Raw genomic sequence first — 17,508 nt, 5'->3', positions numbered from 1 at the left:
TTTTAGAGGTTAGGAAGAAGTCCTGAAAACTGGTCAGTTCAAGTGGACACGCTGAGAGCAAATTCTAGCACAAGATCTTCACTCAGGCTTCACTCTTTTGTGTCATGAATAGTGCAGTGTCCACTTTGGCAGATCTGTATTTTATATTTAAGTGCAAGGTTGCAGACCTGTAATGAGTTCTCTTACACGTACGTGTGGTTGCAACGTTGAGAAATGACCGCAGAAGTGAAAAGAGAAAAGGCTTGGGTTACCGGAAAGACACAACAAACCATCAATTCATGCATACACTGAGGTTTTCAGGTCTTTGGCCACACAGAACCATGTGCATCACCTTCTAGCCCGCGTAACCTAACCGTCTTCACACCAGCCCCAGGTAGAAAGGCCTGTACCATTTCTGAGTGGTGTGTTCTTGTTAACTTTCCAGACTCAACTGACAAGCGCTTTGTCTTAGAGACATAAACGGCTTTTCTAGCACATGTGCGCCTGACGCTTAACTTTTACGTGAACGTTGGTAGTCCGTACATCATTGTGAACTTCATATTTCAGAACTGATGAGTGACTGATAAGCAGTTGTAAGCTAAGGAAATGGCAGTGGAATCAGCACACATTTAGGCTGTGTTCATTCTAACATATTAGAAGTCATTTCTCAACATGCAGGCTGTTAAGAGTAGAAGATGCAGCTAGCGCTGTCAGTTTGAAACCAGTGACTTTGCCTCAACACCACAACATGCTGAGTCATAGCACAATTACTGGGTGCAGTGCTAGCTAGATTGCACCGTGGCCTGCACGATGTGCTGGAATTCATGCTCCTTCCTCATCGTGCCATGATTTGGATTCTTTTTCAGATATGTTTGCCCTTCTTTTTTTTTTTTTTTCAGATTTAATGTTTGTTTTTAGAGACATTTCATGTGAAACTCTGAGCTTGCAATGCTGCAGATAAAGTGACTTCCTGTTTAAACGCTAAAGTGCACCTGCATGGTCTCAAGAAACAGCCTGAGTCTCATAGCCCAGGTTCAATTCACTGGTGGGAAAGATGCCAGCGTCGAAGTAGAACGTGTCAATTTCTCATCTGATTAGGTGCTGACTTTGTTCTCTGGTCCGTGACTTCCACTCCGGATCAGCAGACTGAACTCTAACCTCTTTTTTTCTCATTAAAAGTCTTTAAAAAACTCGATCAGTATCAATGTTCAGCGAACGTTAAAGGGAAGTTGTTTATTTTTTGTGGTATTGTGGTTGGAAAAGTCTGAAGGTGTATATGTGTTTGTGTGTGTGTGAGAAAGAGAGAGAAAGAGAGAGAGAGAAAACGTGTGTGTGCGCGTGTGTGTGTTGGGGCACATGCATCTTCAGCATGCAAACTAAGTTTATGTAATTCCAGCTTGGAGAGATTGGACTCTGACATGTGACACAGTAAATGGTTGACACGAACACACTCCCAGCAAACATCCCAATCAGCCACCGCATTCATTCACACTGCTACTCCTGCTCGTGTAATCCGTCTGTCATAGTGCACTTCTGCGAGACCTCAGCATGTAAAACCCTGGAAGCTGTCACCATTTAGGCTAATCAGCAAACTATTTTAAATCAGTGAGACACCATTGTGAGAAAAAGTGAGTGAATACTTTGCGAATATCAGGTTTTCTGTTTAATTTGTAAAAGATGCACACACGATTTCAACTTTATTGAGGAACTTCATTTCTTTTAGAGAGAATATTATTATCAGTACATGCTTTTTTTTGGTATTTGTTATTACTAATACAGAAATGAGTAACTTATTTAATATTAAGCAATCAGAGATGACTTGGAACATTTTATTTAGCTTTGTTTGTACGCTGCTAGCAATGAGCGCCTTGTGCTTGGTTTTATATTAAAGATGTTGTCACTTTAATATTATCTTTAATAAACAGCTTGAGGTGCAGTGAATTGAACTTTGACTTGCTAGCAAAGTGTAGACCAGGGTTTCCAAACTTTGTGCAAACTGTCGCAATTGGACATTATGAATCTTCTGCAACCCCAAGCCTTGACCATCCTAAAAAAAAAAAAAAAGACAGATTTATAATATAGGACTACTGTCACATTTGAATATTTTATTATATCATTAACAAGCTTATTCCTTGTCTTTCCTTGTCCTTATCGGTCTAGTGGGAAGTGTTGTGTTATAGGAAAATAGTCCAGCCCGGGCTGGTATGATGCGTTCCGACCCAAAGCAGCCTGGTTTATACTCGATGCATGATTTTGCAGAAGCAGCAGTAATGCAAGCAGGATTGTTATTCGCACGCTTGCCTGCGTATCTGATGTACATCTGGAAGATTTAAAACCGAAAACCACTAGATGGCATGTCAGAGCCAGAACATCCCTGTCCATCACGCTTCCAAGTCGAGCTGTAAAACATTTAGTGATTTTACACAGCGCACAGCGACGTTAAACTCACAGACGAGCTCTGTCTCTCTTAAAAGTTCCCGCTGTCGTCGTGATTGTTGTCATGAGCTGCGTCTCAAATCAGAAACTCTGACCTTACATTCAAAATCCAGAAGACTGGTACGCAAAACAGACCTTTCAGTAGGTTTGAAGGCTATATGAGAGGTTTTTAAAATTCAAACACTGACTGCGATAGGAAAGCCGGGTAACGTTAGTACACAATCACAGTATAGGATAGTACAGAAGTATGTGATCTGAGACACAACGGTAATTTGTTAGCTGAGGTAGATGGACGGGGAAATTGGGAAATTTTCTTAGCTGAACTACACTAGGTAAAGAAAAAGACTAAAACAGCATGAATTCATTTAAACATGACTTGTTGAGTGTGACCCCAATAACATTTCAAAATATGAGCACACAAAATCTGTCTTTGTTTCTAATATTAATTTGTAAACTAAATTTGTAATTCAGTGAAACAAAAGAGGAGATTCGGAGCTTTTCTCGTGACCCTATTTGTAAATAAAGTGACCCCAAATGGGGTCGCGACCCCTAGTTTGGGAACTCCTGCTTTAGACCACAGTGAAAGGAAGTGTGTGTCTGTGTCTGTACTCAGTTCTCGCAGAAGTGAAGTGCTCTAACACGTGACATTCAGAGCACGTTGGCATTTCCTTTGTGTGTGTAATTCACGTCACTTTGCACTCATCATCGCAGATGCTCTGCACATTCAGGTTAGCTGTCCTCCATACTAGTTTAGATACTATAAGATTTTATTTTTTAATTTTATTGGGTTACTTGCATTGTAGGATGCTGTAGTACTTCCTCTTGACATTTTCACAGAGCAGAGTTAGCTTTCCTCTGCTTTGATCATTAATCATGAAATAGTGTGACAGTGTACACTAGGCTTATGTCACGTAGTATTGGTATCAGAGCATTTTGTACGAGTAAATGAGCACGGTATCAGAAATACTCAATCAGCACTTTCAGTTAAAGGTGAGGGAGATCTCCAAAAAATGTAGGAAGAGCTCAATATACCAAAGCACTGCTGATTAGACGGTGAGCCTGATTAAATATGATCCTGAATAACGAGTACTGATTTTTTTTTTTTGCGATTGCAGTCGTACAAGTTGTGCGCACAGTTCGTAGTGGGATGTGGATGATTGACAGAACTCTTTGTAAATGACATCATGTGCAAAGTAGGCTAGGTAAACGAGATTTAATAATACAATGCAGATTAAAGGCAGTGAGACACATCGAAAACCGTTCAGCGTCTGATAAGAAGCTAAAATAGATCAGTGTTGACGTGACTGTGTTTTGTTATTAAGGTATATGTGAACAAAAACCTTTACAGAGCTACTGTTTGTATTGGAGATGTGGCAAATATCTAATATAAAATCTATAAGACAATGGCGTTTTGTCTTCAACAGGCAGGAACTGGCTTTCTACAGATTGGTAGTATTAATTTTCGCACACAATGAGCATTCCGAGAGTGACTTTCAGGTTTAGGAAGACACGTTGCTAGTGCAGAGCGCCTCTACGCTGTATTTTGCACCTTTAGGCATATTCATTAAGGCAAACACTTGAAAAGGACGTGATGTGCCATTTTGCTCTTTTTAAACTGAGGCAATTCTCCATAGTTCCTGTTAGTAAATCAGCTTGCAGGGTTTTTTTTTTTAAAAACAGGCTTTAATCATATTTCTGCACAAACAAACTTTTAATAAAAAGTCTTTGTCTTGGTTGGGCTAGAACAGCTGAAACCCCATGAGGTGAGAACAGGAAAGTGTCCATTCTGTGGGCACAAGCATCAAAACTGTACCCTTGAGGACTGAAAAAAGTTGCCTGGCGAGACAGATCCAGGTTCCTTTTGCACCCTGCTGATGGAGGAGATCTGCATTTGCCGCAAGCAAAGTGATGTCTGTTTTTTTCTGGCACGCGTTAGTGCCCCAATATCCACTGAAGAATGTCTGAACTTTTTTGTATTGCTCCTGCTTAAGTTTATCCCTTTACGCCTGCAGCTTTCTAAGCTCGAATGGACAATTTCAGTATGACGGTGCGCCATGGTACAAGACACTCTTTCATAAACATGACCATGAATGTTCATGGTACAAGACACTGTTTCAGGAACATGACAGTGAATATTTATTGCTTCAGTGGCTTATACTGCCCCTGGATCACAGCCCTATCAAACATCTTTAGGATCAGGTGGAGAGGGCTGTTTGCAGTAAGACTACACAGCTGTCCAATTAAAAGTGTTTTTGTTAGTGAGGATTTTATTGATTTTTCAATTTTTACACATTTTCAGTTATCTGTTTTCATTTTTCTTAAATTCGCTCCTAAATTCCATCCTTTATAATTTGTCAGCAATTGGTTAAAGTGGATTTTGTTATAGTGCTCATCTTTTGTTGTTGTTATTGTTGACACGCATTTACAAAAGGTTTTTAAATGCTATTTTCATCTGTAATTTTGTTTGACAAGATTGTCGAGCCTTATAAAGCCTAGAAACCCCGAATTTGGCAGAAAGTTGCAGATTTTCCCACTACTCGGGCAGATAAAGGACTCATTGTGCTGTTGGAACTGCGAGTTGAACAGCTAATTAGGTTTGGGATGATTGGCGATAGATTCCAACTATTGCGATGGCTATCGAGTTGGACGATTTAAATGTCTGTCGGGAAACGTGATGTCTTACAGCTTTAAAATCGACAAAAATAAATTGTGTTGTATCTCGGAATATGTGTTTTCTTTTTAGTCTATTTTGTATCCTATATTTTGTATCCTGTAACAACCTGCTGTCTGAGTGAAGCAACAAAACATGTTTCTTTGATGCATCTTCGCTTCTCTTGTTTCTCTTTGGCGGCACGGATATGAACAGAAACTTAAAATAAGGAATTTGGTAATGGGTAATTAAAAAAAAAAAAAAAAAAAAACCACCACTGACTAAATGCTAATGCTAGTGATTGCAGCTGACTTGTAACCAGCTTCCAGCTTAATAATGTATTGTGTACAGGCCATGCCTTACGTATGTCTGACCACGCCCCCTCTTTTCACCCCTCAGAACCACAGATGATGCTGTTGTCAATCGATAGTTAGGGGGCACGATAGGAGAATGGCGTATTACAGACCATCTCACAAGCCTACAGCTAACTTTTTTGCCCAGAATTCTTTATTAAAGCCAAACTAGCGTGGAATTTGGGCAGTATAAAATCTTTCAATATTGGACATTGTCATAAAGCAGCTTTATAGAAATCCAGACATAGATTTAAATTTGTTGCTAATGAGCAAGCCAGAGAGTGGCAAGGGAAAAACTCCCTGAGACAACATGAGGAAGAACCCTTGAGAGGAACCAGACTCACTGGGTGACACCGGATAGTGAGACTATAAATCATTGACCATCCACAGCTGTATACTATAGAGTCAAGCAGTGCTGCGTGTGTTGAAAGGATCTTTTGAGTTATTTAGAGTTATAACACTGTCTGTAGTATCAAAGTGAACTTATCTGCTGTTCCATGATTGGGACTTGAGAGTAAAATTCTATAATTATAATTATAATTTGAACATTATAGTATGTTCACATATGGACTCTCTGCTTCAAGAATTTAACTTCAGAATGACAAAAGTATGTCTTTACTGTCTACTTGGTCCTGTTTTGTGTCTTGAAATGACATCAGATTGTATTTATATTTTGTGACAACCTTGCAACAGTCTTCTCTTCACACAGATTGGTCATTAGCAGTTCACACCAGGTAGGGTGAGGGCTAACACATGCTTCCTGTGACAGTTTTTTTTTTTTGTTTTTTTTTTTTTTGCAAACTGCTGCTCATGCAACCTCGCAGTTGATCATGCATGGAAGAGATGTCAACTACCCTCTTACAAAACCATGAGCTCACAGACCTCCATGATTGATTAGTGTTGCACTGTCGCTCCTTCCCACACAGACACCGGGGTCTGTTGTGCCCACTCGGATTCCCGGCCATGGATAGTTGTTTCAGCTTTGGCATTCAAACTCAAAACAATTGGATGAACTCTCCTCTCAAGAGCCTGTAGAATATATATATATATATTTAAACTTATTCTTGTTTTCACATCAATCAGTGTGTATGGGGTTTAACTGACTCAGTTGGCTAAAACTCGGTCACTTAGTCAGGGGTTGACTAACTGTGATATTTTGATGAATTTGCAACTAAGAAATTTGCAAGAATTTCTTATGCTGAACAGTTTTTCTAATAAATGGTTTTCTGAATTGTAAGCTTGGCTTTTTTGCACCATGCTGACATTGTTTGCAGATATAGATCAGTACGATATCGGTTAATACCCCGTAATGATTTGATACTGACATCCTCTTAGTAACCAAACCTCTGTAGGTATTTGATGAGAAACTTCAGAAGTGTTATTAGCTTTAGCACAATTTGTCTCAGTTATGTTATATCATACACATTTATGGTAACCGGGTAGTGCTGCAGCCTCATAGCTCGTGCCAGTGATTTGATCCTGAGCTTGAGTTACTGTCTGTCGGGAGGTTTGCGTGGTCTCTCCTTGTCCATGTAGGTTTCCTCCAGGTTCTGTGGTCTCCTCCCACCTCCCTAAAACATGTCAGTAAGTGGACTGGCAGCTTTAAATTGTCCCTAGATGTGAATGAGGGTGTGACTGTGTGTATGTGTGTGTGTGTGTGTGTGTGTGCACGCATGATGCCTTGCAATGGATTAATGTCCCATCAAATGAATGAATGTATTCCCTCAAATGAATGATTGTTTATGGAAATCCATACCAATCCAGGCTTTCAAACTAGTATTGGTGTCAATAATTCATAAGGATTAATATATTCTTAAAGCTGCAGTATGGAACATTTGCCTCTCTATTGCCATCTCTGTTCAAAACATAAAATTACAAGTTACTTGCAGAGTTTGTTTGTTTTTTTGTTTTTTTTTTTACATGGGTTGCTCCTCTGTGTGGATGAATCTGATGGTTTGAGGTATACGTATGGGTTAACTGTGATCACCACATCAGAGCAGCTCCGTCACTTTACATCGACATGACAGTAAGAAGTACGTCCTACAAGGTATATATCCGAAAAAAATGGCATCTGAGCAAGTAAATTCATTCAAGCTCAAGTCACACATTGCGAATTATAATTATTAAACTTTGGTTCACAAATTGTTAATGTTGCCAACATCTACATTGTGTAACTAACTGTAATTTGTGTGTATTAACGTTATCTTTAGATTTCACTTTCTAGGCAGTCTCATCTCTTTCTGATTTCTTTCAGATTACTCGTTGCATGTTTTGATAAATTATTAATTTGAAGTGTACTACCTAAGAATTTCATCTAACAAATTTATCCTTTTGGATACAGTCTTGGAGTAGAGGGGAATTGCTCTCTCTCATAGCTAGCAGAAAATAAATGCAATTTACCACACTGACCATAGCAAAACAAAAACAAAAAAACACATAGCTAGCTGAAACAAGCAAACAGGTGTGCTAATGTTAGCTAGCTAACTATTGAGCCAATGAAATGTCTTACCTGTTCAGCAGAAAAAAAGCCATCTCTCTGCATCAGTCTTCAGTGCATTCAGATCTCGGAGTTGTCAACATCTCTCAAAAGCCTTGCTGATATTTATTCTCGTTTTAGCACGGGTTCTGTCGCTTTCCCTTTTTGACTGCGGGCTCTCTGCAGGTTTCTTGGTTTTGACAGCAGGTGATTCCCCAGATCTCAACGATGATTGTCGGTTAGAACTATCCGGATTCAAAGCAGCCATCTAGATGACAAGTTTAAATTCTAAGTAACTGTTGTAAGAACAAGCTGCAAACACGCAATAGAGTAGCCAGGTCTTCTTCTTTCTCTTTTTTCCGGACGTCACGTAACCACACAAAGAAGAATGAGGTTAAACTGACGTTTCCCGCGAAATCTGACCTGACAGCTTACATTATAAATCATTATTATAAGCTCACCGTTGTGAGTCTGGGTAAGGTATGGAGAGAGTTTTTAACACTGATTTTTTTATGTACTTGCTCAATAATTGATTTTTGTTCATTTTTAACCCCCAAAAAAAGTTCCATACTGCAGCTTTAATAACTGTAATTGTAGTTAGTGATCATGTTGCTTAGACCTTATGTATGAGTGTTTTTTTTTTTTTTTAAATTGCAGGGATGGTGGTCTAGTCAAATGTGTGCAACTTAACTGGAACACACTGACTCCTATTACCCTCTTTTAAAGAGGCCATTATTCCAGAGGTTCACATTCATTTCCAGTAATGACTTTTACTGTTGAAACCATTAGTGTAATAAGCAGAAAGCAAGTTAAATCTTAAACATGACTGTCTTTATTATCACATTGCACAATATGGTGTTTTTTCCTTTTTGAATTTCAGTCCTCCTGATTGTCTTATTGTGCCTTTCAGGCTACACTGGGGGCTTGTACTTGTCTTTGTCATACGTTGTTTGTGCAGTGTTTTGCATTGCAAACTACTGAAGTATCTCATTTCTCAAGCTTTCGCTGCCAAAGCCAATTGGTACTGCTGTAAAACTGGTTTGCATTAAAATAAATTAACATAACAGGTGGTTTATGTCTGAATCATATTGAATCATATAATGAATCCTTACTTTGGTGACTGGCGTCGGTATTGCAGGTCACCTGCTGGTTACACTTGAATCCAATACTGAACCACAGAGATGTAATTCAGCTTAGTATAACGGCTAAAAATGCACCAGTTTTTAAATATGCTCAGTTATGGGTTGTGTTCCTTCAGGTTGGGTGACCAGTTTTACAGAGAAGCCATCGAGCACTGTCGCAGCTATAATGCTCGTCTGTGTGCTGAGCGCAGCGTCCGCCTGCCCTTCCTCGACTCTCAAACCGGCGTCGCCCAGAACAACTGCTACATCTGGATGGAGCGTCATCATCGTGGACCGGGTGAGATTTAACAGGACAAGAGAAAGAATCTAGTCATTGTCCTGTCCTTATCCTTCATGTTCGGTCTTGTTTCTTAAGAACGCAGTTGTTTTCTACCTGTATGTCTGTGAAGGAGTTTACAATCATCCAGATTGTTCTGAATGTCTCAACCTAGTAAGTCTAGGCAACTGGACTGTTATAAAGTAATTTTATTAACATTCTCAATCAGCTGCTGAATCACTGTGAAAAATCTACCAGTCAGTGACCCTTACACTCTAAGCCCAGAAAAATGGCGGTTGAGATTCGATGTACCGAAAGATTGAGAGTGCAGTATGCTAGGAAAAATAAGCAGTTACCCATTTTACCCATTACCCAGTTTGTACAACTATATGTGATCTGGTTGACCAGGATTACTGCATACTTATAAAATGTCTGATTTTAATTCACGCCATAACAATAACAGTCTGTTAAAACTAATAAAACACAAATATTTATACAGTACTATGCAAAAGTCTTAAGCATCCCTATAACAAACCTTAAGATTGTTATAGATGCTTATTTCGTGACCTCTGTATTATTGAGTCAGGAGAAAACATATCTTTCCATTACTTTTCCAACCAAAAAAAGTAAATCTTACAGACCACTGTTTGTACATCAGTTAAGAAAGCAACATATTATGTAACAGACCACTTTTCAGACAGAAAACAGAAATGAAGGCTGCTAGGTTTTGCAGGCAAAAAAAAAAAAAAAGAAGCAAATGTGACAAAGTCTGCAGAAGAGCTGTGGTAGATTCTCCAAGCTGCTCAGTAAAACTTACCAACTAATTTCCTTATACAACTGTACAAATTACACCTGAGAATACTAATGTTTTTTTTTTTTTATTGTTTTTGTTTTTAAAAAAAAAAAAAAAAGCATTGCCAACTATTGACTTGATTTATTACTGTTTACTGCACTTTATAGCATTTTTTTTAATGAAGAAGCGTTTAATTTAATTATTTTTAATGGCATCTTTGTTTTACAGCGTTTCTTTGCATGTGCCTAAGACTTTTGCACAGTACATTACTTTCAATTAAAAGTAATTGTAAGTAATGACACAAATTGAGGCAGTGCTGACTGAAGCATGGTGGAGGGAGCATCATGGTTTGTGGCTGCTTTGCTGCCTCAGGTTCTGGGTAGCTTGCGATCATTGATGGAACATTCATTCATTGTTTATTAACTGCTTTATCCTGGTCAGGGTTGCAGTGAAGCCGGAGCCTATCCTGGGAACACTGGGCGTGCCAGCCCATCGCTGGGCCATGCACACACACATTCAAACCTACAGCCAATTTAGAGTAGCCGATCCTCCTACAGTAGTGTTTTGTGAAGTCGGAGGAGATCTGAGAACCAGGAGGAAACCCACGCGGACACGGGGAGAATACGAGTCAAATATAATCAAAAATGTATCAGGAAAGACAGCAGAATTCCTGGAGAATGTCAGAGAAGTGGTCTGTCACCTGAAGCTTAATCGTTTTTGGAAAGGAAACAGTGCACAATGTACATAAGTAAATCAAGAGATTGGTGTTAAAAAGAGTTTTGGAATGACCAAGTGAGAGATCAGACCCTGAGATGCCGAAGCATGACCTGAAGAGAGTGTTCATGCAAGACATGCCAGAAATATTGTCGAACTGAACCAGTTTTGTAGAGAGGAATGGTCTGAAATTCACTTAAATTCACATGCTGACGATTTATTTTGATTTGATTTATTTTGAATGTATTTATTTCTGTAGAGCTGTTTCGTCACAATGTCCATTGTTAAAAGCGCCATACAAATGAATTGAATTGATCAGCAGTTATGGAAAATTTTTGGTGGGGGTTATTGCTGCTAAAGAGGTTTCTAATAGTTATTTAATACAATAGTTGACATATTTTTCCAGCCTGGACTTCGAATAGTTAATCAGTATGTTCTGAGACATTGAAAATGCAATTGTTTGTTTAAAAAAGTAAAATGTGCTTTTAGTTTAGGCAGAATGTGTTTGTCTATTATTATGACTTGGATGAAGATCAGATGACATTTTATGAGTTATTAACTCAGAAATCCAAGCAATTCCAAAGGGTTCACAAACTTTTTCTTTTCCTAACTGTTTGTCTCTTGCCTCACCAGAAAACATTATCCGTCTTGCACAGTTTATTGGAAGGCAGCCTGGTGTTTAAAAGGGTTAACGACATGCAATTCGAAATCAGTAGGCTGGAATTATTTAATTATTGCCTGCCTGTGTTTTTGCGTGGTTGTGTGTTCAGGTTTGGCAGCTGGCCAGATGTATACATACCCTGCCCGCTGCTGGAGGAAGAAGAGGAGGTTACACACTTCCATGGATTCAAGCCTTCACATCTATGGTCTAAATATAGGTAAAATATAGGGCATCCTGACACTAGTTATCCCATATGACTTGCACTGGTTTAATCTTCAGAGCATTAAGTCAAGCTTTCTCTCCCTCGTATCATTTTTAAAATGCTTGAATTAACAGCTGGAAGCTTGAAAGACTTTCGCTGTCATCATGGTTTTGTGATTTGATTTGTAAATGATTAGGGTGAATTGCACTAATGTTCTCTGACTGGTTGCAAATTTGACCCAGTGGCTGAGAATACATGTGTGCAGAAGGATGAGCAGGAGTCTGTTGTTGTTATGCAATTCAACATCTGGTAAAAATTGCAGCAGAAATGTTTGGAAGAACATTAGTTAACGAAGACCAGAAAAAGAAATTGTCATCTGCTCTTCACTGAAAGAAGAGAGCTTTGCAGTTGACAGCAAAAGGGTTTTCTTGGCTTTCAAGACAATGTTCAGTATTATTTGTGGTGGCTCGACAGCCAGATATTGCTTCTAAATAATTCCCCGCAATTTCCCGTGCTACTGTCGGCTCTGCTATAGAGAACACGAGATGATTTCAGATGAGCAATTTTACAAACAGCTGAGACTATTACGCGCTAAATGGTTATGTCTCCATTTTTATAGATAACGGCCTGACAGCTAAAGATACTTTGCCTACACCAAGCACTACGCTGGAGGCTTTGCTGAGAGGGGACAGCTTGGACAAGAGGAACAGCACCAGAGACGAGGACCTGCTGGAGATTCAGGTGAGCATCTGCCTTTAGACACAGCATCTAACAACCTTTGTAGAGAAGGATGAGCCATGTTCTCTACTTTTTTTCTGCTGTCTTCTGACTCTTTCTACACACATACCTCCTCACCGAGTTAATAACCTGACTGTTTACATGTAAATGGTGAAAATCACTCGACCGCCATCCTTTTTATAAACAGCACTGCTGACTTCAACCACCATCTCTATTCAAAAAAGATGCTGAAATTGCTACCAGCTGAATAACACAACAGCAACGGCAGAATGGAAAGAACAAGTGAACAAAAATATATTGTAGCTCCGTTGGTCCGTGGTGTATAATTGTTTAGTGTCAGTTACCCCATGGTGTATGACTGAAGTGTTACATGATTTGTTAGGTAGTGCTATGAATTAGCTAGTAATTTCCTTATAAAATCATTATGAATATCCTCCTCAAAAGTAAATAAATTCCATATTTGCTTAATTGTTTATGCCATAAATCCCATGTCTCTCACTTCCTATCCTGCACTTTCTATTCCCCGCTCTTTCACTCTGACACTGTTCCTCCCCTCATTTTTGCTTACAGAGAGTTTTGGAGGCTGACGCCAACGAAGATGGTTACCATGACGATGAAGACTTTGAAGTGGACATACCAAAAAGGAAACACCGGGGAAAAGGCAGAGTGAGTGACTCCTCTCTGATTTATTCATGAAGCCAAAAGGCTACACACTGCTATACGCTGCACACTGATGCTCATCTATCGATCTGTTATGATAATATCCCTGATAACATAAGTGGAAATAAGAGCTAGAACTTGAATACTGTTGCAGCCTGCATGCAGGTTTTTTTTTTTGTTTTTTTTTTTTTTTTGGACATTGCACATTTAAACTCTTTCCACATCCAAAATAGCAAGTGAGGGATCTCCATATATATCTAAATGGGCCAGAGCACTGTGGTTGACTTGGACATGTATGGGAATATTTATAACTTGTATGGAATTCACTCCCAACTTTGTGTGTTAAAATGATATACAAAATAATATAATAATATTCTTTATTTTATAGCACATACCATTTTTGAGTTGAAAATTTCAGAGTACCTTAAGGTCAAAGCAAGGTATTTTATGACAAAGCACATTAAAGATCCTGTGTAAAATCTAATGAATTAACTGTTAATCTATGTGAATTGCTATGAATTATCACTTTATTTTGCAAAGTAAATCCCAAGACTAAGAATAGGCTGGGAATGTGTGTGTCCGCTAAATGCTGTAAATGATGATAAGAAATTAAGCAATTTAAACTGGACAGTATATTCCATATATAAAAGTGCAGTAATCCATGCACATTATATGACCTGAAGTCGATCAGGTCGCGGTTTACATTAGTTGGCCTTCTCGTGTGTAAATTTACACACACTCGGGAGCATGAATAGGACATGAACGTTTTTCCATATTTACAGGATTTTCATGAATACCAAATGTCTTGTGTAAATGCTGGTACAAAGGATTTACGAATACATTCGTACGTGTCCTGTTTAATAAATAAGGCCCATTGTTGGCATACGGTCAGGTCCATAAGTATTTGGATAGTGACACAATTTTTGTATTTTTGCCTCTGTACACCACCACAGTGGATTTGAAATGAAGCAATAAAGATGTGACTGAAGTGTAGACTTTCAGCTTTTTTTTTTTTTTTTTTTTTTTTTTTTTACATAGTCCCTCCATTTTCACAGGCTCAAAAGTAATTGGACAAACTAACAAGGATAAATGTAAGGATTATTTTTAATACTTGGATGAAAAATAAATTGTGTCATTGTCCAAATACTTATGGACCTGACTTACGGACCTGACCTGACCTGACCTGCCAAAAGTTTGTGGACATCTGACCATCACACCCATATGTGGGCCTTCCTCAAACTGTTGACACAAAGTTGAAAGCACACAATTGCCATGGATGCCTTTGTATGTCTTATCTTTAAGATTTCCCTTCACTGGCACTAAGGGGCCTAAACCTGTTCCAGTATGACAATGCCCGAGTGCAAAAAGCAAGGTCCATAAAGACATGGTTTGCCAGTTATGGTGTGGAAGAACCCGAGTGGCCTGTACAGACCCCTGACCTCAACCCCACTGAACACCTTTGGGATGAATTGAAATGCCGACTGCACACCAGGCCTCCTTGACGAAGATAAGAGCCTGACCGCACTAAAGCTCTTGTGGCTGAATGGGCAGAAATCCCCACAAGCATGCTCCGAAATCTAGTGGAAAGCATTCCCAAAAGAGTGGAGGTCATTACAACAGCAAAGGGGGGACAAACTTTGAAATGGCATGTTCAGCAAGCACATATGGGTGTGATGGTCAGGTGTACACATACTTTTGGCCATATAGTGTGTATATATTTTTTGGTTATGCTTCTCAGATAATAAGAAGCAGTTTTGGAGTGAGGTACTATAGCTATAGCTGTAGGTATTACAGAAAAGCCATCAACAACCTTACTGCAGGCAGACTTGGTACCCAACATCAATATTTTTTTGTCAAAATTTAGAAGATGTTTCTGTTCTGTTTCATTCTTTTGTGTCTTCAGTTTTGCATAGCTGTGCTGCTGAATCGGGCTAAACTGAAGAATATAATTGTGCATCATCAGTGTAGAAGCGAAAGCCAAAATTGTGTTGTGGGAATTGCATGTCTAGGGATGGATATAAAGGGAGAATATTAGAGGACACCGTATCATACGTTTTAGGCTCTCAAAAGTCTTTATTTATGCAAATCAGTAATGGTCTGCCAAAATAAGATCAAACACAGGCCAGAACTTTGAGTTTCTGAGTTCAACTGGGTTTTCAAGCCTGTCCAGTAAAATATCATGATCAATAGTGTCAAATGATGCACTCAAGTCCAAGAGAACCGGAAGAGAAGCATAAATATAATTCCCTAACTGGAGTATTTATTAGACATAACTTTAAATGCACTGCACAGATGGGTTCTTCTAAGCATAGGGATGAGATTATTTGTCTGTCTCATTGCAGGGGCGAGGCTCAGGACGCCGGAGGACAGACCATGATGACCAAGATAAGCCATATATCTGTGAAAGTAAGTAACTTGTACTGATAAAATTGTAAAAGCATATTATGTGATTGAAAAGTGTACTGGAGCCTTGCAGTCTGCTTTACAAAATTTCAGTAAAACACATTTGGTTTGGTTAATTGGACTTGCAGGGTTTTGTTCAGCCTGTAGTTTACATGTGGAATACCCCGGAAGGCAGATTAGGTTCTCAGGGTTAACTGTGCCACCTTTCTGAGTAACCCTTTCTCATGTTTGTTCTTTCTTTTTTTTTTTTTTTTTTTTGTCTCTTTTTGCTTTGTGTCTTCTCTGTTTCAGACAGATACAAACAAAAGCATAACTCAAAAACTGCAGCTTCAGGTATATGGATTTTTGTCTGCTTTGGACTCAAAAATTAGGATTAGGAAGTGAAAAGATTCCCTGTCTCTAGTCCTTGTTAATGTACCAATTCTAGTCATATTTTTGCCAATTATTCTCCTATGTTAGACCAAGACTTGGGCCACCCACAGGTGAATCATTGTCTCAGTTTTCTAAAAGTCATCCACAGGTTTTGCATGCTGTGAGGATTTTGGGATTGTGCCTCCTAGGTAATCAGTTCTCCTTATTTTTCAGTCTGTGGGAAGCGCTACAGGAATCGCACTGGCTTAAGCTACCACTATGGCCATAGCCACATTGCTGATAAGGAGGGACCTCAAGCCAGAGACCAAGAGCCATCACAGTCTCCAGCCATCAACCACCGTCCTCACAGTCGCAAACGTACGAAATTTACTCTTCTTTTCAAACATAAATAAATGCGTTTAGATGAATGGAATAGTGTCTAAAAATACAACTCAAAACTAACTATTAATTGTAATAGTGTTATTTGGTCAATGCCTATTTTTCTTACTGTCTGTATTTTGTTTCGTGCTCTCAGATCAGAAGAGTCCAGATGAAGCTCATACACTGAACAATTTCTGCAAAGTCTGTCAAGCACATTCAGACTCCAAACTGAAAGATGGCAAGTGCTCCAAGTGTAGCCGCTTAGGTATGTTGTGGTCTTAGTACTTAGTGCTGTAGTACTTTAGTTTCAGTCCCAACCCTCCTCAATTCCTAAAGTATTTCTGCTTTAAGCGTGTTCCTTCTCCTGCTGTTAGAAGTAGCACAGTAAAGTGTGGATGTGGTACACACTGGGTCTCACCTTTATGTATCGTGTTCATGTTGTATATGTATATCTTTTAATTTATATATTACACACATGTACACATGGTAGCATTTAGAAATGCTTAATACAATCAATTCATTTTAAATGTTTAAATACACTGGTTTTGCACATCTCCCTTTATGGACTTGTATTCGACTTTTTGGTTTCGTCTTTAACCCGTCTTTAATTGAAATCAATATTCATGCACTTTTTTGTTTGTTTGTTTGTTCAAGGTTGCAAAAAAAAAAAAACTAGTAATATCTGTTAGTACTGTACTATAGGAGAAAGATGGTGGAATTTGACATTTAAACAAATGAAATAAGCATCTTCAATAATTTGATTAGTAGTCCTCTCCACATTAGGGCTTTTTTTCTCTGTTTATTTGAAATATTAGACAAGAGGAAGCAGAAAGCAACTCCTACACTTTGTATTTTAAAAAAATAATAAGAAGAATAAGAAAGAAAAGAAAAACCTTTGCTCAGATAGATTTCTCCCAAATAATCACAGATGGAGTACTGAGATAATTTAAACCAGCAGTGTCCAATCTTATCCACTAAGGGCTGGTGTGGCTGCAAGTTTTTATTCCACCCAAACAGGAGCCACACCTGATTCTACCTGTTTAATCAGTTGATTTTGGCTCTTTCTGCGGCTCGTCTTTGGTTGGAATGAAAACTTGCAGCCACACCCGTGTACCCTTCGCTGCAGAACCATCCCTGGACAAGAAATATTCACGTGTCATTTCTTTTCTAATACTTGGTTACACCTCCCATCACATTAAAAACAATGCCAATCCTGTCAGCTAAGCATCTCACTGACTCTCACTAACTGGGTGTGCAATATGGAGTTTTGTAGATGCCTTTTTTTTTTTGTCTTAATCCAATTATTTATAGAC

At 38.8% G+C, this 17,508-nt stretch overlaps 1 protein-coding gene across 2 annotated transcripts in view; it reads left to right on the top strand.

Annotated features, from left to right (window-relative positions):
• The window catches only part of LOC113538555 (zinc finger protein DPF3), a 30,761-nt gene that overhangs the window by 6,468 nt on the left and 6,785 nt on the right, over positions 1-17,508 (top strand). Inside the window, exons 2-9 of one of the 2 annotated variants that reach the window (XM_026933698.3) lie at positions 9,153-9,313; positions 11,570-11,677; positions 12,282-12,403; positions 12,971-13,066; positions 15,403-15,466; positions 15,755-15,796; positions 16,049-16,192; positions 16,350-16,460. In XM_026933698.3, the coding sequence (XP_026789499.2) occupies positions 9,153-9,313; positions 11,570-11,677; positions 12,282-12,403; positions 12,971-13,066; positions 15,403-15,466; positions 15,755-15,796; positions 16,049-16,192; positions 16,350-16,460 (848 nt within the window). The remainder of the gene's footprint in view (positions 1-9,152; positions 9,314-11,569; positions 11,678-12,281; positions 12,404-12,970; positions 13,067-15,402; positions 15,467-15,754; positions 15,797-16,048; positions 16,193-16,349; positions 16,461-17,508) is intronic. The other variant, XM_026933699.3, reaches the window with a different exon arrangement.

This window comes from Pangasianodon hypophthalmus, chromosome 10, assembly GCF_027358585.1.
Source record: "Pangasianodon hypophthalmus isolate fPanHyp1 chromosome 10, fPanHyp1.pri, whole genome shotgun sequence".
NCBI classification, from domain to species: Eukaryota; Metazoa; Chordata; class Actinopteri; order Siluriformes; family Pangasiidae; genus Pangasianodon; species Pangasianodon hypophthalmus.
This window is presented reverse-complemented; position numbering and strand designations above follow the sequence as displayed.